At 45.5% G+C, this 21,949-nt stretch overlaps 1 protein-coding gene and 1 pseudogene across 3 annotated transcripts in view; one reads left to right on the forward strand and one right to left on the reverse strand.

The window, feature by feature from the left end:
* The window catches only part of LOC119466298 (uncharacterized PE-PGRS family protein PE_PGRS20-like), a 289,395-nt gene extending 270,798 nt beyond the window's left edge, over positions 1-18,597 (reverse strand). The window contains exons 1-2 of one of the 3 annotated variants that reach the window (XM_037726809.2): positions 18,179-18,597; positions 11,751-12,120 (exon numbers count right to left, since the gene is read on the reverse strand). In XM_037726809.2, coding sequence (XP_037582737.2) covers positions 11,751-12,120; positions 18,179-18,251 — 443 coding nt within the window. In that variant the 5' untranslated portion in view covers positions 18,252-18,597. The remainder of the gene's footprint in view (positions 1-11,750; positions 12,121-18,178) is intronic. The other 2 variants (XM_049656758.1, XM_049656759.1) reach the window with 2 other exon arrangements.
* Positions 15,403-18,010, forward strand: LOC125940504 (uncharacterized; annotated as a pseudogene).
* Positions 18,598-21,949: the final 3,352 nt, after the last annotated feature.

A 21,949-nucleotide genomic window follows, 5' to 3' on the forward strand; every position in this document is an offset into this window, starting at 1 on the left:
CTCATGATTGCGATGACCCCTTCCTCCGCATTTTTGACCATGAACAGCTGCTCCTTGTCGACACAGAGGTGGAGAAACTCCGCCTGTTCCAGGTTGTGGCCAGAATACACCACACAGGGGGTGAGTGGAACCCTCTCGTCCTGCAATGACAACAAAGAAAGCTTACTGATCATGAAAGTATATTAATGCTTTTGTGTAAGCACAATATAAAGGGGTTGCTATGCTTATTGTCACGGGGCGGAATATTTTCGAGAGATTTCGTGTGGGTTTGACGCCAATTAACGGCCGCCAAAAAAACGTTGTGTCCTCACTGTGCGGCGTATAATTTCGAGAAGGCGACAGGCCGATTAACGGGCGTCAACAACGTCGTGGCCCCACGGGGTGGCATCTTGTTTCGAGACATCGACACGCCGATTAGCGGACCTAGATGTGTGCGTCCGTGTGGTGCATGCAGTGCCGGGGCTCGACCTTGGAGAGAGGGCAATCTACCATCCTTCGTCCATGCAGAAAGGGGCACGGCCAAGACTTTTGGGAGGAGTCATGAATTAATTAGGTGAACTCTGCATACCGGCAGTGCCCCTACGTAGGGAACTAGAGAAAATAGAGGCTATTTAAGCGCAGGTTTTGGTCTCAGCTAATTAGTCTAGAAGCTGAACCTAAGTGCTGCTGAGAAGCCATCAGGGGGCTAGTGCCGTCCAGTATCTCCTGGGCCGCCTGGCCACGTCGGAATTCCGAGGAACTAGTTGACGTACGAGACTACAAACCAACGTCTGCAACGAAGCTCACAGTACATCGCCTTCAGTTAGCTCAACCTGCTTGAGAGAAGACGTGAAATCTAGACTCCCGGGAAATCCAGCCCAGCAATTGCAGCCACCTCAGCAAGATCGGCCCGCCAGCATTCTTCGGGAAAGCTCCGCGCGCCGACTTCACGGTTTATGGTCTTGCTGCTGCTGCCCGGCCACGCGTATGACATCGTTGTTTTCTTTTGAACTTTATTTTAGTGAAATGCTGTTAGGTGTTATTCTTGTATATTTGATCCGCGCCCTGTTTCATATGTATATGTAATGTTAATTGCTCATCACATTTCTCCGTCATCATTGTGTTTCAGGGCGCTATAACGTAAAAAGATTCCAAACTGTTTTGATTCCAATTTCTGCAATCAGCCTCCACGATTGGTCAAAACATTTTCCAGCTTAATTTGAGAAATTCAATTAGTTCAATAATGCACTTGCGCTAGCCGGATAGTGTCCACGAATGAGGATGTATGTAGTAATGGTACCGCCACCTAGCGGCCGCGGCCACTCGGAGAGGCCTTAAACGTCTGCTGGAAAGGGGCTTTTTTGTTCAGTTTCCGCGTAAGAGATTTGTTTTCTCGTCTATTCGAATAACAATCCGAAGCCATCATGTCTTCGTCTTGTTTGTAAGTCGTACTTTACGTATTTACTTTTAAACTACATTTATTTCAAAAAGGCACTCACTGTTGGCGGACGGCCTAGAAGAACCAGAATGTTTCTGTGCTTATGCATACGTACGTGCGCGCCTGACGTGCGTCGCGTGTGGTGGTGGTGCTTCTTTAACGTCGCCTAACTTTAGTTGGGTGGTGGCACTTGCCTAACGTCCACACCAGCTTCGCTGCACATCCACTCTCATAGGTTGGAATAGACGCGGCTCTTTTTCTGTCTCCTTGCTCAGTTGCGGAGTCACGACAAGAGTGGCAAGCTTCTTCCGCAGAATTTTATGTCTCCATGACTTCATGTCTAAAGTCATTTATTGCCCGACAAAAATGGCCGAGGAAACCTTGCGCTGTCACAGGACAAAAGAAAGCTCGCTCTGAAAAATAAAAGTAATTTTCCGAACAGCGGTGGGACGAGGAAGGGCGTCGGGTATCGCACCTTCCCGCTCTTTGCAGTCGGGCTTTTTTATAACACGGGCTTTTGTAAACTGTTGCGAACAGGAGCATAAAGGCAGGTACTCCTTCGCGCGGCCTTAAGATGGTGGTTGCGATCGCTCGCAACAGGCGAGGTGCAATGCCGCAGAAACAAGCAGCCAGTGCCCCAACTTTGACATTTAATCGATCATTTTACGCAATACCCCGCCTTGTCATATTGTAGTTCTATACACCCTCACAAACCTGCCGTTAGCAACGAGTGAGCTGCAGGCGGACGCGTGCCGCTCCGTCTTATCCCAACTTTTGAGCTTGACCACGTTTTATATTTGCGTCCATCAATTTTTTGCGCCACCCAGTTTGCGCACCACCGCGTTCAGCGGTTTTCCATGCTGGGTGACTTCCATTTATTTGGGAGTTGCTCATGTGAATTACTGTCATCGTAGTTCCTCTTGTTCAAAACAATGATAGAGGCACTTGTTTCGTGGGCAGCGCCGTAATTAGTGGGTCTGTTCTGCAACGTAACCTATACAATGAGCTGTTTATGACGCGTGCCACAGACATAAGCTTCGGAGCGTTTCATTATTCTCTATAAGCCTTTATACACCAACCGTCTTACGTAAGTGGGTGTCTCTTTTCACGCGTAATGTTCAAGCATCCATGGCTTCCTTTCACTTTTCTTTTGCTAATCCTTTCTCGCGAGGCCCGCACATTCTCGAAGACATATTTGCCCATCGAAGCCGTTGCACGCAAGATATTACGCAACTTCGAAAGCCAGAACGGCAGCACACGTGTTAGCCCAAGCACGCAGGCATGGCAGCTCCACGTCAGCATTTCGGTGCAGACAGACACAGCAAAGGCGAGATTTCACCCTGCTTGCTTTCTTTTCCTTTTATTTTAACTCAAAGAGGCAATGCCTGTGAATATAAGCTAGGAGGTTTTCTAGGATGTAATTCTGTTAGGAAATGTGCAATAGATAATAGCACTTCTTGCAACAGCGCTGTACAGTTGCGTCAGTTGACGGTACGAAATGAACTGCCCTCGCTTGTGATTTCCCAACCAGCAAGTGAATCACTGGAATGGAAGAGTACTTGAAATGGTCGTTACAATAATTGCATTGCACGCAGCTTTTTTGTCGCTGCGAAATGCCCCCGCAGAACGTTTCAGAGAAATGCAAACGATGAAACTGTGGTATATTAAAAATTTATGTGGGGGCATATTTGTTTCGCGCTCTGCTCGGCTTCTCTCTTGATTCACGCAAACATTGGTGATGCTCATAAACCAAATTCTTTTGATCAACTAATGCGGAAATGTCAAACATGTTCGAGGGTCGACCTCATTGTGCTTACGTATCACCATCATCATCATCAGCCTATACTAATGTACACTGCAGGACGAAAGCCTCTCCCTGCCATCTCCAATTACCCCTGTCTTGCGCTAGCTGATTCCAACTTGCGCCTGCGAATTTCCTAACTTCATCACTACACGTAGTTTTCTGCCGTCTTCGACTGCGTTTCCATTCTCTTGGTATCCATTCTGCAACCCTAATGGTCCACCGGTTATCCGTCCTACGCATTACATGGCTTGCACAGCTCCATTTTTTCCGCTTAATGTCAACTAGAATATCGGCTATCGCCGTTTGTTCTCTGATCCACACCGCTCTCTTCCTGTCTCTTAACGTTGGGCCTAGCATTTTTCGTTCAGTCGCTCTTTCTGCGGTCCCTAACTTGTTCTCGAGCTTCTTTGTTAACCTCCATGTTTCTGCCCTATATGTTAGCACCGGTAGAATGCAATGCTTGTACACTATTCGTTTCAACGACAGTGGTAATCTCCTAGTCAGGATTTGGCAATGCCAGCCATATGCACTGCCGCCCAATTTTGTTCTTCAAATATCTTTCTCCTGATCAGGGTCCCCTGTGAGTAACTGACCTAGATAAACGTAGAACTTTACAGAATCTAGGGGCTGACTGGCGATTCTGAATTCTTGTTCCCTTGCCAGGCAATTGAATATTACCTTCGTATTCTGCATATTTATCTTCAACCCCACCCTTACACTTTCTCGGTTAGGGTTCTCATTCATTTGCTGTGATTCCTCCCCATTGTTGCTGAATAGGACAATGTCAACTGCAAACCGAAGGTTGTGAGATATTCCCCGTTGATTCTCACTCCTAAGCCTTTACAGTCTAAGAGCTTGAATACTTCTAAGCATGCCGTGAATAGCATTGAAGAGATTGTGTCTCCCTGCATGACCCCTTTCTTGATAGGTAACATTCTCCTTTTCTTGTGGAGAACCAAGGTTTCTGTGCAATCCTTGTGGATATTTGCCAATATATTCACGTATGCATCCTGTACTCCTTGGTTACATAATGCCTCTATGAGTGCTCGTATCTCTACTGAACGAAATGTGTTTTTTTTTCATTATGTATGAAAGCCATATAGAGAGGTTGATTGTACTCCGCAGATTCCTATATTACCTGGTTGATGACATGGATATGATCCGTCGTAGAATATCCCTTCCTGAAGCCAGCTTGTTCTACTGGTTGGCTGAAGTCAAGTGTTCCCTGATTCTATTTGAAATTACCTTGGTAAATATTTTATACAATACTGAAAGCAAGCTAATGGGCATATAATTATTCACTTCTTTAACGTCTCCCTTCTTATGGATTAGTATAATGTTGGCGTTCTTCCAGCTCTCTGGTACACTTGAAGTCGTGAGACAGTGCGTATAAAGGGCCGCAAGCTTTTCAAGTATATCTCCTTCATCCTTGATTATTTCGACTGTTACTCCATCTTCTCCAGCAGCTTTTCCCCTGGTCGTGTCTTTCAAGGCCTTTCTAACTTCAGCACTAGTTATAGAAGGGGCCTCTGTATCCTGTTCATCACTACTTCGAATGAAAGTAGCTTGGCTGCTCTGGGCACTGTACAGGTCAGTATAGAATTCTTCCGCAGCTTTTATTATGTCATGGCAATTGCTGATAATATTACCCTGCTTATCTTTCAGTGCATACATTTTGCCTTGTCCTATGCATAGTCTTCTTCTCATTGATTTCATGCTGTGTTCATATTTTACTGCTTCCTCTAACTTTTCCACGACATAATTTCGGATATTATTACTTCTTCATGCTGATCAGTTTCGACAATACCACAAATTCTAACTGACCTCTCGAGTTTGACACGTTCATGTTTTGCCGTTTTTTTATTAGGTCCTTTGTTACTTGGGAGAGCTTACCTACGCGTTGCCTTGGTACCTTGCCTCCCACTTCAATTGCTGCTTCTGAGATCAACCTAGTTACGGTTTCATTCCTAACCTCTATGTTGTCTTTATCTTCCTGTTCTAAAGCTACATATTTGTTTGCGAGCACCAGCCTGAATTTGTCTGCTTTTACCATTACTGCGTTTTTACCTTTCTCTCTTCAAACTGAGAGAAATCCTAGACCTCACTAGCCTGTAGTCACTACACTTTACCCTACCTAACACTTCTACATCCCGCACTATGCTGGAATCGGTGAGAGTATGAAATCTATTTCATTCCTTGTTTTTCCATTAGGGCTTTTCCAGGTCCACTTGAAGGTGCACTTCCTGAAGGTTCACTAAGCTGCACTTCCTGAACAAGGTATTCATTATTCGGAGCCTATTCCTTTCCGCGAATGCTCCCAACATCTCTCCTCTAGTGCTCCTAGAATCGATGCCGTAGCTGCCAATTCCTTTGTCGCCAGCCTACTTTTACCCACCCTTGCATTGAAGTCGCCCATGACTACAGTATACTCAGTTTGCACCTTTCTCATTGTTAATTCAACATCTTCATAAAACTGTTTTAATTCTTTATCATCGGGATTGAAGGTTGGGGCGTAGGCTTGTAGAACCTTCATTCTATACCTCCTATTCAACTGTATTACGACCACTGCTACCCTCTCATTATTGCTGTAGAATTCATCACTGTCCTTGTCCTTGTCGACATGTCCTTGTGAAATAGAAATCTTACCCCGAATTCTCTGCTACCTGGAAGACATGTGTAGCAGAGGACGTGGCCGTTAGTCAGCACTGTTTAAGCTTCATCAATTCTTCTCACCTCACTAAGGCCAATAATATCCCAGGCAAACCTGATAATTCTCCAAATAACCCTGCTAAGCTAGCCTCACTAGATAGGGTACGCGTGTTGAACGTTGCCAGGTACCGTTTCAATTGGCGGCCTATCCGGGTACAGAGATTCTTAGCACCCTCTGCCGCATCGCAGGACTGACCGCCACCTTGGCCAGGTGCTCCGCAGCCGCTGGGGACTGAGGGCCATGGGTAAATTGCACGAGTCATGAGGGAGGCAGTGGCTGAATTCTGCACCAGGGAGGCCAATTCCTGCTCTGGTGAGGGAGTGACTTTGCTGAACCTTAGTGGGCCTTCCTAATTTGGTTGCACCTTAACTAGTATAGCCCTACTAGCTCTCGGCGATACTTTTTTTGCCGGTGTCAGGTGGCACTTCATGCCTGAAATTTCGCCTTAACTAATACCAAAGGTCATGAGTTCGACTCCGACCACTGGTTGTAGTTCGAGCACCGTAATGAAGTATATCGTAATTAAACCTGCCTTAGTTAACTTTGCCCTAATTACCTCTACCTTATTTCACTCTGGCTTAATTAACTTTGTCTTCATTGGCGTCACGAACTGCCTTGATTGGCTTACTTTTAGAACATCGAGGTCCCGCCAACGCCGACTACGCTGGCCTTTCCGTGTGATGAGCCTTATAATCATCATCATCATCACCATCATCAGCCTATTTTTATTTCCACTGCTGGACGAAGGCCCCTCACTGCGATCTCCAATGACCCTTGTCTTGCGCTAGCTGATTCCAACTTGCACCTGCAAATTTCCTAATTTCATCACTCCACCTAGTTTTCTACCGCAATGGGCCTACCAAGTGAGCTTCCCTTCTCTTGGTAGCCCCATCCTGTAATTGTCCACCGGTTATCCATCCTACGCATTACATGGCCTGCCGAGATCCATATTAAATGCGAAGCATTTCTTGGCGAACATTTGCCACTTTGACAGTATCTATCTAGCCGCCTACGTCTTGGTGCTCTCATGGTGGTATCGTTAACTTGCTATTTACCAAAATTGTCATAGTATGACAACAGTGTATGACAAACATAAATGACAGGTCATGACATGAATTTTTTGAAATGTGCGTCATGTAGGTCATGAAACAGCCGCCTAAAATGACAATGACTCAGTGAAAAACACATTACCACTCAAAAACCACCGAAACGGGTCCTCGCGTGGGTATTAAGTGAAGGAAACACTACAGGATGATAGTAGAATTGATAGTCATGAGCATGACTCAGCATAATCGACAATAACTCAGCGCAAATCATTAACACTGAAAAACCACTGAAACGAGTTCTGATGTGGGTACTAAGTGAGGTAAACACTAAGAGACGATGGTAGAAGCCATAGATAGTCATGACCGTGACTTAGCAAAATAGTCTGACTCACGAAACATTAACATTCAAAAACCAATGTAATAGGTTCTGATGTGGTACTAAGTGATGGAAATGGGGAAACAATGGTGGTCGAAATAGTAGTCATGAGCATGACAACGGCTTTCGAGTTAAGGCCTTTAAGGCCTCATTAAAAGAACCACTGAAATTTGTTCGGACGTGCGAACTAATTAAGTGAAACACTAAAGGATGACGGTAGAAGTGATTGTTGTGAGCATGACTCCGCAAAAATGGCAACGACAAAGCGAAAAAGAATAACACTCAAAAACCACTGAAAGCAGTTCGGACGTGGGTAATAAGTGAAAGAAACACTAAAGGATGGTGGTAGAAGTCATAGTCATGACCATGACTCAACAAAAATGACAATGCCTCAGCGAAAAAAAAGATCAACACTCATAAATCAATGTAATGGGTTCCGAGTTGGTACAATGGGAAGGAAAAGACTAAAGATTGATGGTCGAAGTCATATTCTTGAGCATGACTAAGGATTTCGCCTTAAGGGCTCTTAGGTACAGCCGACAGGGCTCCTCAAAAATGCTTCTAATGTAGGCCATGAAACAGCTGCCTAAGACTTGGTGCTGTCATGGTCGTTTCATTAACTTGATAGAATCCTTGTACACTAATTCGCATAACATCGATTTCCACACTGCGTGAGAACTGCCGGCTTTTTCGCTGGGTCATTGTCATTTTAAGCGGCAGTTTGATGACCTATATGACATACATGTCATGAAATTTACGTCATGACCTATCATTTATGTTCGGCATACACTGTTGTCATACTATGCCACTTTTGGTACCTACCAAGTTAACGATATGTCCATGAGAGCACCAAGACGTAGGCGGCTAGATAGATAGATGGATATATAGATAGATAGATCGATAGATAGGTAGGTAGATAGATAGATAGATAGATAGGTAGATAGATAGATAGGTAGGTAGGTAGGTAGATTGTTAGATAGATTGATTGATAGATAGATACATAGATGGATGGATAGATAGATAGATACTGGCAAATACCTGCAAATGTTTGCCAAGAAAGGCTTCGCAATTAAAAGAAATCTTGGCGATGATTAATCTAGCGGAAATGAATGCAGGTTCCGGTGAAGCAACTAGAACAAAAGAGTTGGCGTCACCTGACTCACCTTCTCCTAGACCGCGACAAATTTGCCGCAGGAAACTAATGGCACCTTTCGATGAGCGAAGGGATGACCTAGATGCGTATTTGCATCGGTTCGAGAGGACCGCAGTCGGGCTAGGCTGGGAGAAGAGCAAGTGGGCCATCACCCTGAGCCTGTGTTTAGTAAGGGAGGCTCTGAGTGTGTTTGGCCGGATGCCAGCAGAAGAATCGTTAGACTATGAGAAAGTTAAAAAAAAGCTTTATTGCAAAGATCATGTTGACCCCTGAAGGTTTTCGGGAAAGTTCACACTGTGCAAGCCAGAAGATTCTGAAATGGGAAAGCAGTTCGCATGCCGTCTGACAAACCATTTTGAGAGGTGGATAGAGCTGTCCGAAACGAGAAAAAAAACATATAAAGGAGTTCTAGACAAAGTTGTGGGTGAGCAATTCCTGGCCAGATGTAGCAATGGTTTGGCCATATTTCTGAAAGAGAGGAAACTACAGACTGTAGAGGAGATAGCAGAGCAAACAGACCAGTTTGTAGAGGCGCAGGTATTGAGAAATTTAGGAAAGCGGTTAGAGATGCTCCTACTTCAGAGGAAAATGAGCTGAGAGAGAAACCCCAAATGGATGGGCGCAGGGGAAAGCTGAGATGTTTTCTCTGTGACCGTCCCGGTCGTCAGGAAATTCGTTGTCGTGCGGGACGTGATGAACAACGTGCACTGAAATATTGTGAAAGGCGTAACAAGAGCGGACGCAAAACTGAGGAATGCAAACGCAGATCACGAGAAGTGGCAACGATTATAGCCCCTAGTGAAACTCGCGAAGCTCGCAGGCCTGAAGAAAAGGAAAGCTTAGAGGTCGTGAGTGCAGGCATTATCAAAAGTAAAGAGCGAGATATGCCAGTGGTAGAAGGTAAATAAGAAGGAAAGAAGGCTACTGTATTAAGAGACACGGGTGCTGACACTGTGCTTGTAAGGAGAAGTTGGTACCTCCAAAAAGCATGACAGGGCAGGTGAAACCAGTTATGTTTGTGGACACCTCGGTGAGATACCTTCCGGAGGCTAAGATCTATATATTGAAACCATACTATACAGGAATTGTCACGGCCAGGTGCGTAAATGAACCGCTGTATGACCTGATCTTAGGAAATGTCCCAGGACCGAGAGCAGCCGAGGACCCATAGTCGCTCGGTGAACCAATCTTGTCAAACAGATCTAGGAACTGTGACGACAGTAAGAGGGATAAAGAACAAGATGTGAACACGCATATAGTAGTAAGGAAACTTGATGTATCCGTGGAAGAGCTGGGAAGGCAGCAGAGAGAGAATAGAACGCTCAGGTACGTGATGCGGAGGATCGGTGGTAGATTTAATCGAGAAGGGGTCAGAAAGGTGTAACATGCGATCTGAAAAAAAAAACGCATATCCACGGGGTGAATGATGATGAGTGGGCGAAGCTCCGGAGGGAATCATCGGTAAACCATGAATCTTCCGTGTAATTCGCCCAGTCTCGCCGCACTAAAACGAACGATTGACTTCCACCAAAGACACGCGCCATATGTGACGTCATTCCTATTTTATAACAGCGCCCTTCATTATAATTCCACCATCTCCCGCTTACGGGGACGCTAGCACAAACGCGTTAGAAACGTGCAGTACTCTCTAGTAAGGGGGAGAGGCCACAGCGTCTTACGCAGCCGTTTACACATGCCGGAGGGTACACCGCGTTTGCCGACGCCATCACATGACTGCTGAGAGAGTATAACCCCCGTATTCATAAACGCTCCTCGACTTGAACTTGACTTGCCACCGACTTCAAAGCGTTTCGAACGCGCTGCCCAAGACGGTGGCAAGTCAAGTTCATGTCGAGGAGCGTTTATGAATACGGGGGTAAGGCGGAGAGGCTACAGCGTCTTACACCAGCTTCTTACACGAGCCGTAACGCCCTAGCACAAACGCGTTAGAAACGCGCAGTCTTTCGTTAATGTTGAGTATTTATTGTCATCGTGGTGCGTGTGTCCATGTGCGCTTCGTGGCGTAGTGGTTAGCGCCGCGCGTTAGGAAGCGAGGGGTCCCTGGTTCGATTCCGCACTACCGACAGAACTTTCGGAATTTTTTTTTCATAAAAGTAGACGTGGCTACCTACTACGACGACTACTACTACTACATACTACAGAGGAGGGACAGACCCACACCCTAAGGAGCTTCGCCCCTAAAAGGACCTGGTATATAGAAAATTTCGGAGTGAATGGAAACAACTGATGCAATTGATGCTTCTGATACAACATAGAAGAGTCCTATTCGAGAATGGTCATGTAAACGGACACAGAAATGGAAGGCAGATAATTGCAGCACTAACCACAACAATGGCTACATATAATTGACATATAATTCTTTGTCATTGCCTTTCCCGTTATTAATGTGCAACTACGCCTTCATACTGTTCTGTTATAGCCTAATTATGTCGCGCCTGCTCTGTAATTCTGTTGACTATGTTTTACTGTGTGATATTTTATTGTTAAATGAGCTGTCGCGTCCAAAGCATTCGGTTTGTTTCCTAGGTCATATTGTAACACTGTATTAGTATGTCAGCACATTTCTCACCCTATATGTTTTGCATATGTATTCATATATGTATTAACTATTGTATAAGTAATAATTCTTTATTGCACTCTCCCCCCTCACACAATGCCTCTAGGGGCCTGTAAGGTATCTTTAAATTAAAAAAAATAAATAAATATTTTGGCTGGGAGTACACAGGGAGGTACATACCGTATTTACTCGATTGTAATGCGATCGCGATTGTAACGCGAGGAGTGACTTTTCATTGCGTTCATCCCGAAAAGAAGAAAACCGCGAAAGTTACGCGAAGGGTGACATTTTATTTCGTCCAGCAAAAACAAAAAGAAGAAAGCCGCTAAAGTAACGCAAAACCACCGGATGCGTGAAAAAGTTGTAGTTTCGCCAGAAAGGCGAAGCAGCAATTACGATAGCAAATTAGTAGAGAGCTATGCGGAGTAAGGATAGTAGTTTTATTGGCTGCATAAACTTGGACACATTCGCTTACTAACAGAATGAACAAGCATGGTTTCAGCGCGCAGAAGCGAACATGAATAGATCACACTCGATAACTGCAGACCTACTGTCAGAACGCTGCCTTGAGCAAACGCATTTGGTGTCGCAGCTAAAGGTTTCATTTTCTCCCGGGGCCTCCTGGGCGTCCGGCTTGTCCTGGGCGTCCGGGGGGGTTTCCGGCACCTCCAGCGCCTCCTGCGCCTCCGATGCCTCCCGTGCCTCCGGAGCCCTCCATCGCCTCCATCACCTCCATCACCTCCGTCGCCTCCTGGCGCTCCGCCGCTTCCTGGCGCTCCGGCGGCTCCTGCGCCTCCTGTGCCTCCGTTGGCCCCGGAGCCTCCTGCCCCCCCGACGCCTCCATAGCCCCCGGCACCTCCTGCGCTCCCGCCGAGTCCTGGACCCCCAGCAGCTCCTGCGCCTCCTGTGCCTCCTATGCTTCCTGGGCCTCCGGCAGCTCCGCTGCCTCCGTGGCCTCCTTGACCTCCTGGGTTTCCTGGGGCTCCTGCGCTTCCGGCGCCTCCTGTCCCTCCTGTGCTTGCTTGGCCTCCTGGACCTTTTGCACGACAGATTTATCGCTTTTGCCCTCTGCCGTGCGTTCGCTCGCATTTCACTCGATTAAAATTGCATGCATCACTTCACTTTTTAGACAAATCAATTTCGGTATTCGATTGTAACGCGAGGATTGACTTCAGTTTGCAAAAATCTGGAAAAAAACCTCGCGTTACAATCTAGTAAAAATGTGGTCGTTTTGTGAGCGAAAGTTCTAAGCCCCATGAAAGAGCCGGTAGTGATTTATTGCTTTGAACAGTGTGTAGTTCTTTTGTGAGCACTCATATAGTGCTCTCGAGGATGAACTCCACCGATTGCGAACGGTTAAGTGCAGTGTCTTAGCGCCAATGAGCAATAAGGAAAGAAACGATTATAGCAGACACTACGAATGGCAATCTTGCAGTGACGAACTGTGTGTGTGCGTGTGTGTGTGTGTGTGTTTGTGTGTGTGTGTGTGTGTGTGCGTGCATGCGTGCGTGCGTGCGTGCGTGTGATTTCCTCTAGTCATTTGATGTACTTCTCTCATACATTCTCATAGAGCGAGATTCAAACTTAAAATTTCATCGAACGGTACAAATCCCGTAATATTTGTGGACATTTACCGGTGAAATGAGTAAATAAAAAAGGGGGTAACCTCGCAAACAAATCGTGCCACCTTCAGGTCGCGATATACGCGAAAAGTGTCGGACCTCATTTGAAACGAGCACTCTATGCAAGCACACTGTTTACCAGATGGTAATGCCGAAAATCGGCATTTAAATCGCGTTGGTATCGCCCTTAGCACGCCCGCCGCCCTTTCTTTCTGCCCGATGGTTAATTTGCAGCCGCCACGCGACCAGCGCATAAGTATGGTGGTTAGAAGGGGCACCGTGACGGGCGGGAGCGAAGAGGTGCAAAAGATTGCAATGCAACATGGCGGCCGGCTCAGGTGGCGCTGCGCGCATTGGGAGCGCGCTTAGCGGCGTGGCTATGATACAGTGGCTAGAATTCTAGTCAGTGTAGCTATGATGCGGCCGTCGGCTGTAATTTCGCGTTTGATGCGACGCACGCAGATGTTCGCATATAAGGTGCACCTCAGTTCGCATATAAGGTGCACCTCAGTGATTTCATTCATTTGCCAAGTTATCCGGGCGTGATCTGATGCACAAAATTCAGCGCAGCGATAATCTAGAGCGGCTAGTATTGGCATGTCATTACCGTTTTCCAAGTCAGGATAAAATATTATTTCATGCTGCGCGTCGCATTCTTTTTATTTGGTCATACCCCACGCTTAATTTTTGAAAGCACGCTGCTGTTTCCGCTGAAACTTATTTCAGTTGAATGCCCGGAACTCGGAAAACTTCCGAAGAGTGGTCTGCATCCATACATTACGAACAGAATCGTGTGCTTCACAAGGGTGCAGCAAGATAACGGTGTGGCTTTACACTGGCGGTACTGCATACCGCGAAACATAAAAAGCTAGCAACCGCTTGTCGCCATTACGAATAATAATAATAATAATAATAATAATAATAATAATAATAATAATAATAATAATAATAATAATAATAATAATAATAAAGCGGACGCATCCAGCTGGTTTTGCAGAAACATTTTGTCCCCATTATCATACCTCGGTTCACCACCAGGCAGAAAATGACATTCGAGATGTGGTTAGCCGTTAATTACTCTATAAAAATTAAGTTCCAGCACGGCTTTTTAGTGTCAACGTATGTTTACAGTGCAAGACTAATCACAAAGAACACGGTAGAAAAAAAATGCGTTGTGACTTTATTCAGCGCAAGTCATGCACAGCATGGACCAGAGGGTTTAGTCATCTGTAATTGCATCTTCAATTGCACTTTTTCTAACGTGTGGATTGCACTCGTCTCAACCTACTAGCGCCTTCTCAGCTTAAGGCGCTTCTGTTTTTTCCCTCTGTAGAGCTCAATTTTTGTGGACTGATTTAGTGTAAAAATGCAAGTGTGTCAGCACAAAATACTGAACTATTTGTGCTGTTAGTTCTTTGCAATGGTTTTGACCTCCAACTTGATGAAGTTTTACAGTGTTCAGAAAAAACATAAAACCATGTATGCTGAAAGCCTGCACCTTTTCAGTAAAAAAAAGTAAACGCTTCCTCTAACATAATTACAAGCACGGCCAAGTTATCCCTAGTGCACAACAAACCTCTAATGTCGAAATGATTAATAAGTTCATTGTGTTCATTGTCCGCTACCTCTTGCATTTTTGTGGCTAGTGTTGATGCACACATGCCACAAAAACTTTTTTTTTGAACTTTCAAGCTACATAACCAGCTACGTAAAAAGCCAGATGGCTGCCACTTTTTTTCTACTGCTTAGCTGAAGGAATGCGTGTTACCATATGCAGCACACTCCCACTTTTGCAGTATCTCACATCTTCGGTGGGTTCATACCTGTTGACGACAAGACTAAGTAGGCCAGGACAAGCTCGAAAACTTCTTTGGCATAATAAGGCAATATTCAGGTACTAATGACCCTCCAAACCCAGGGCAATTTCTTAGAACAGTAAATTGTCCAAGTTTTTAGAACCTCGTGTGACCCCAAAATCTGCAAACTGCCCGGCACAGGTTGTCAATGCTCTGTCCCACGCTTCGTCAGCAGGCACAAAACACAGTGCTGTACTTGGCATACAAGACATTGTCGGGGATATGCTAGAGGTCGGAAACATTGATGGTGCTGCCTCTGTGATTCAATCTGCTTTAAGCAAGGACCACAGCACTGGCAGCAGTACTTTTGCTTACGAACCCACCTCCGCATTTTTTTAAAGCTTGTTCCTGTGCGTCGAAAAATACAAGAAATTCATCAAGTTCTGAAGCTTCTTCCGATCATTTTCTGAGTCCACGTTTTGAGTGCCTTGACGTCATTATAGCTATAAGCCGGCTCAGGCGTCTCACAAGATGTTCTGTCGCACACACTGAATTTTAGCACTTATGTACATCTCATCTAAACGGAAACATGCCTTTGCGCACTTCTTCCCTGAAAAGTGTGAAGGCTAAATTTACTTTCATTTACACAGCAACCAAGCGCGTTCACCTAAACGCGCGCGCCGAGATATGGTGGCTACAAGGGGAGGTGGGAACAACGCAGCCTTCGGATAGCGCGGCGCGTGATGCAGTGAATCATAATGACGAGTGGTGGCGCGCGCGTCGACGTTTAGGAGTCATGACGTCGTCGTCGATGGAGTCATGACGTCAGTGGTTTACAGGGTGGTGATGCAGATTATAAAGGACAGACTGCAGGCATGGGTGGAGGGCGAGAAGGTGCTGGGGGAACTACAAAATGGGTTCCGGAAACAAAGAAGGTTCGAAGAGAACTTGTTCTCATTGACGCAGTGTATTGAAATAGCAGAAAAGGCAACACAAGGCCCCTATGTCTCGCATTTCTGGATATCAAGGGAGCCTATGACAGTGTAATCCAAAAGAATTTGTGGGACATACTGGGCACTCTATATGTGGAAGATGGAGTAAGTAATCTTTTAAAAGATATCTATAAAAGTAACAAGGTGCTTATAAAATGGGAAAACAAGGTATCTGCGTCTATAGAGATACAGCAGGGGCTTAGGCAGGGGTGCCCTCTGTCACCTGTGTCTCTCATGCTGTATTTACAAGGATTAGAGAAAAAATTAGAGAGGAGCGGACTTGGCTTCAACCTATCCTTTTTCAAGCAAGGAGAATGGATTAAACAGTCATTACCAGGACTGATGTATGCGGATGACATTGTACTTATGGCTGACAGTAAGGAAGACTTGCAGGGATTAATGGACATCTGTGGTAAAGAGGGAGATAGCTTAGGTTTGAAGTTTAGTAAAGAAAAATCAGCAGTCACGATTTTTAATGATAATCAGGGCAGCGAGCATAGGATACAGGAGGTTACGATGGAGGTAGTGGATAAGTACAACTATCTTGGAGTGTGGATAAACAATGGGGCTGAGTACCTAACGGAACATGAAAAATGTGTAACGGCTAAAGGTATCAGTAATGTAGCTGTGATTAAAAATAGGGCACTCTGGAATTACAATAGATACGAAGTGGTGACAGGGATTTGGAAAGGGGTGATGGTCCCTAGTTTGACTTTCGGCAATGCGGTCCTGTGCATGAGATCAGAGGTTCGAGTAAGGTTGGAAGTTAAGCAGCGAGGGGTATGTAGGCTTGCTTTGGGAGCACACGGAAATACATCAAATCAGGGGGTACAGGGTGACATGGGATGGACGGCATTCGAGGGCAGGGAACCTAGCAGCAAGATAAAATTTGAGGAGCGATTGAGAGAAATAGCAGAAAAGCGATGGGCAAGGAGAGTTTTCAGTTATCTGTGCATGGAAAATGTTGACACAAAATGGAGAAAGCTGACCAGAAAATTGTCAATCAAATATTTCCACTGCAGCAGGGGTGCAAACCAGGAAAGAGAGGTTAAGAAAAAGGTTAAAGAAACAGGGGTCTATGGAGGACAGGGATGCAGACGAAAGCAGCACTAGGCACATATAGAACTTTCAAGCAAGAAATTGGCAAAAAATATCTATGATAATTCTAGGGGAAGCTCTCTTTTGTTTGAAGCCAGGACGGGAGTATTGCGGACTAAGATGTACCGAGTCAAGTACCAAGGTATACACACGTTGTGCGGTGCTTGTGGAGAGGAAGAGGAAACGGCTCAACACCTTATACTTTTCTGTAAAGGGCTTAAACCTACAGTGCAAAGCAACGGGGCTGATTTTTTCAAAGCATAGGTGTTTAGGGACAGTGAAGGCAAAATAGACTTTAAGCGGGTAGAAATAACCCAACGGAGGTTATCTGATTGGTGGCTAAAATCAAGGCAGGGGTGAAATTTCACCAACCACAAAGTACAAAATATGTTAATAGTCATCGCTAGGTGGCGTATTCTACCGCCCAATTTAAGGAGTTCAGTGACATCCATCCATCCATCCATCCAGATGCCTCCGCTGTAGTTTTGCTGCTGCCAGAGCTAGCGAGTGCGCTTGGTTGGCATGGATCTGTTCGGTTCTTTATGATCCACGCTCGTTTCTATTCGCATTCACGCTGTGCAGTTGCGCCACCTTGTGGTGAGAATATTTTTACACGTTTCTATGTCGTCAGCAGCAATGGCAAGTCGCATGAAACGACAGACGCACCGTTTGGCGCCGAGCTACACAACAGGCTATGTTTCCGCTAGAATAGCAGAAAAAAACATTACATTTTGGGATACCTGATGACGATGATGCACTTAATGCGTGGCAGCGCGACAGAACCAAGGCATTGTTGCTTGCCGTCGCTTGGAGATACTGAGATTATTTTTTGTATTCCTCCCAATTACATAATTAGTCATAATTAATAAATCAACTTCTAAAATATATAATTAAATGAAAAGTGTCATGGAGGAAATTGTAGAGCAACATGAAAAACTCCCGGTACAGCTTTCTGTTGCTCAACGCGTGCTGCATAAAAGCGTTTGTCCGAGCGCGAAAGAGGTCCGCAAATGCACGCAAGGTACCTCGAGCGGAAGGTCGTGCGGCAATTTTGAGTGTATTTGTGGGCTTCTTTCACGCTCGGAAAAACGCTTTTATGTAGCACGTGTTGAGCAACAGAAAGTTGTATCGGGAATTTTTCATCAGTCGCGCCACTCAATAGTTCTAGTACAATCTAACTCCGCCAGCCTTCGGTGCTCTCACTTCCCCCTTCCAGCCACCATAGCCGAGATATCACGTCAGCACGATTGCATGTGTAGCAGCCGGCGCACAAGGTCAAAGCTCTGATGGCCGCCGCGTTGGCGATTGTTCGCACTCCGGACGACAATAGCGCCCCTCGTGGCACTGTTAATTTGCATCACGTTTCGTGCGCTCCTCTACACCTACATTTTGAATGCCGCGGAAACGTAAACAAAATTACGCAGAGGAGCGGCTTTTCCTCGCTGGCAAACGCTGCGCCGAAGCAGACGTACATACGTAGCTGTCTGCGAAAAAAGGCGTCGTTTGATTCGCGCTGTGAGACGGGTCTCGGAGGCTCGCTAAAACAACGCAGCCGAAACAGGACGGTCCAAAAAATAAACACTCACTGAAGAGACAGCAGAGGACCATCACCGTCACCACCAAAGCCGGAAGCCCGCAGAAGCTGCCGTCGCGTGCCATGTCAGGAATCCTCTCGGTCAAGCACCCAAATGCTCAATGCAGGGAGAAAATAAAATAACACCTCTGGCGGGGCGTGGCATGTAGGAACGGCGATGTCGTACAGCGAATCCAAAATCCCACACCAAGCAAAGCAAGAATCTTCACGTTCCTCTGTTGAGGTAGTAATACGTCACGCCGTAGTCACGGTAAGCTTGTCACACACTCAACACACCGTCGGAACGGCGACTGACTGAGAATTCAGCGAGCACGGGGTATTACGCCGGAATCGTGGGGGTAGTAGCGTCAACCACCACGTGACTTCCCGCCGACACGGCACGCGCAAAAACACAACGCGAACGTGCTTCTAACACGTTCGAACTACGTCACGCTTCTGTCACCGATGGAAAACGACAACGGCGCACCACCTCACGGCCAACGGGCAAAACGCACTACGCTCAGTTGGCACGACAGCAAGCAGTGCGGGAGGCAATCCTCGGCAGACAAACCACCACTACTGCACTACGCATTGTCCATGTATACCCATACAAAAATACTTCCTTACTTTAGATAATTTACCAACTTTCTATCAACTTTAGTAACATCCTATGCACTTTTACTTTCTATTAACACATGTTACAAGAAAGTTGGTAGGATCTGCTTTACCTTCCTTTGTAGGAAGTTTGTTCAAAGAAAGTTATAAAGCAGTTGTTGGCTCTGTTTTTATTTTCCTTTGAAGAAAGCTCGTTTAAAGTAACATTAAAAAAAGTTATTAGGCTCCGTTCTTTTTTCGCTTGAAGCAAGTTCGTTAGAAGAAAGTTCAAAGAAAGTTTAAAGAAAGTTGGTAGGGCTCTGTCTTTACTTTTGTGTAAAGAAAATAATTACAATTATATTTGTTTCATTAATTTGCCCATTTAACACTGCAATAAATAAACAAAACATGCAATATCGGTAATACAATAATTATTACGAATAACCTGAGTTTCATACTGATAATTGCTTCCTGCAGTTTAGGAGAAAGTGAGCAGACAGAATAATTTTTGCTATTACGCGTGCATATATAATCAGCAGTAGCTAAGGTAAAATATATTGGCCTGCCCCGGTGAAATTGTATATTACGTTTTTGCTACATAAAAAAAAACAGATTGTCACACATTGGTACTTGCACCCGGGACTTATGCGTGAGGCAGAGATGCTACCACTGCTCCACGTATTACATTAGCTTTTGCAGTACCAATGCATGGACGAGACTTTCTGACACGTCGTAAGGCCATTTATTTGTCTTCACGACGCTTACCTTCTTTTCGGAATTCGGCTCCTTCAGAAACCTTTCCTTTACTATTTTATGGAAACTATACACAAAACTTCGCTTTCTCGCAAATGCAGTACCTGCGGTCGCTGTTACAAGAGCCTTTCTTTTCAACACTGCGTGTGATCACTGTGTTGATACATTGGCGGAATTCGTATGGCAGCACGGATTCCGTAAATGCTTGCTTGGGCGCACAAGTGAATAATTTACGATTGTCAGTTGGCTGAGTAGTCAGTTGTGTACCTGGCATGGCCGCATCTGTTTGTTTACGCATGCTTGCAAGCAGTACGCCTGTTGCACTTCAGCCGAAGCTTCCGCTGCTGTAGCATGCCAGCCATCACCACGTTTTGTCACCTTTATTCCTGACGCTAAGAGTAAATGTAGCCTTACCAATTCAAGATGAGGGCACATATTATCGAAAACACTACACTTGGCACCATAATTAACGTGTATATGGGCGGTGATCACGAATATATGCTTGGTAACTGTCACATTTCAAGTAGACGGAGCCGTGCGGGCGGCGGGTGGATTTGCTCATGCTTCAGCTACGACTTCCCCTAAGTGACAAACGCAAATCTCGAAGGCCATGCTTCTGAAGCGATGCGAATCCGGGAGGCAAGTTCCCCTTCATTAACCGCGGTGTGGCGCTGCTGCAGTGTTTTGCTGCCAATAAATTCAATCCAATCCAAGTTGCTGTAGTTTATGATGAGCACATCAGTATTGCATTTCTGGGCTCTTTCTGCGCATGCGTGAGGAGCAGTGGGTGCGAGAGAGAAATGTGGGGACTTTCAGTCCCTGAAATTTCTGTTCGCCTATAGGTACTGCGGGGACGAAAGTTGTTAGCGCCGTTCCTCTGTAGCCTAGCTGGCAGCACAGAATCGACAGAATGCGTGGCCGGCAAGGCAATGAAGCCTTGTCCGAGGTGAGTTTGTTGCTATTTTGTTGCGACGGTAGCATATTAAATTTTTATAGTCGCAGGAGGATAGGTTTGGAAGTTAAGTCTCTTCTCGGATGACTTTAGTGGCAAAGCATTACATCGTGCCGATGCATTGTTCATTGGTGTCGCTGAGGAAGGTCAACATGCCGCACACTTCGGGAGATTCGCGGGAACGGAAACAGTTTATGAATTCAACTGTTTGTATGTGAAAGTAAGAAAACTCAACGTCGATATGTACTTTAATTGTCATAGACCATTGTGAAAACTGTACAGAAACACTCATCAGCCACGTGGTACAGATTCGTAGCTATTCTGAGGAGCTTGTATATAATTAAGGGACGCGTATTGTACTCAATTCCCGGGCCGTTACGATCATTGTATCCGACCCGGCGTGTTAGGTGGGCGAAACAAGTGCTCATATCACCACAACCACGTCCGAAATATCTCTGAAGGCCTGCCAGCCCATTCATGAGGCGTCTCTGTGTTTCTAGTACTCTGACAGGAGAGGTGACAGCGAGCGCCGCGAGTCTCACACCATATCCCGTGACAATGGCCCCTTTATACTCGGTATGCTTCACCGCAGTACATTGCGTATGCTTGACCGCATAGCACCCATGCTCTGCGGCGAAGCTGATAGTAGGGAACCGGGCATTATGCAGCGTTCGAGCCTAGCTTCTTGTCAGTGACTGCAGATGGAAAACACATACACATTCAAGATCTTTTCGTCGATCTTTATACCTCTTTATTGAAGGAAAAAGAAAACGTACGCCTGTGTCCGTGAGTTAAAAGATGGATAAAGACTCTGGGCACTTACTTGCAGTGTGTGAAAAATAGAGAACTTTAATTACGCAGGTGTCCATGCTCCTGCAGTCCAGTGGTGACCCTGTGGAGCTGGATCCGGCCTCATGGAAACACAGCTGGCTCATAAGTTACAAAGTAGGAGCTGAAGAGAACAGTCTATTGCTTATATTACACCCGATTGTATAGTGCTTGACTTGTGGTTAGCCAGTGACAAAGGCATTGCACTAAAGATTGAGAGTATGTCTTAGCATGCAGCGCTTAAGTGGCGAATAGGAGAGCACAATGTGAGAACAATGTTTTGAGATGAGGTAGGACAGCCTTCATCTGTGTAGTGAAATCTTGTTTATTATTTGTGTAGCGTCAGTGAACTCACTTTCTTAAGTATAACGTTTACTCCAGCTCACAACTTCTGTCGATGGAGGTGGTTCTCTGCTGGAAACAACCTTTCATTTACGAAATCAAGTTGCCATTTTGTAGTTTTGCAATTTTTCCTCTGGTGTTTTAGTCTCTTATGAATGTAGAAGATCTGACTGAATGCATGGGTATCAGAGTTTGTAGTCCAGATTTAATGCTACATTTCACCTCGAGGTAGCCAACTAACTTCCAAAACCACAGGATACTATACGTGGTTCAGTGCAGGTAGGCACTGCGAATTCATTTATGTTGATGAGACAC

Source organism: Dermacentor silvarum, chromosome 10 (genome assembly GCF_013339745.2).
Source record: "Dermacentor silvarum isolate Dsil-2018 chromosome 10, BIME_Dsil_1.4, whole genome shotgun sequence".
Classification (NCBI taxonomy): Eukaryota; Metazoa; Arthropoda; class Arachnida; order Ixodida; family Ixodidae; genus Dermacentor; species Dermacentor silvarum.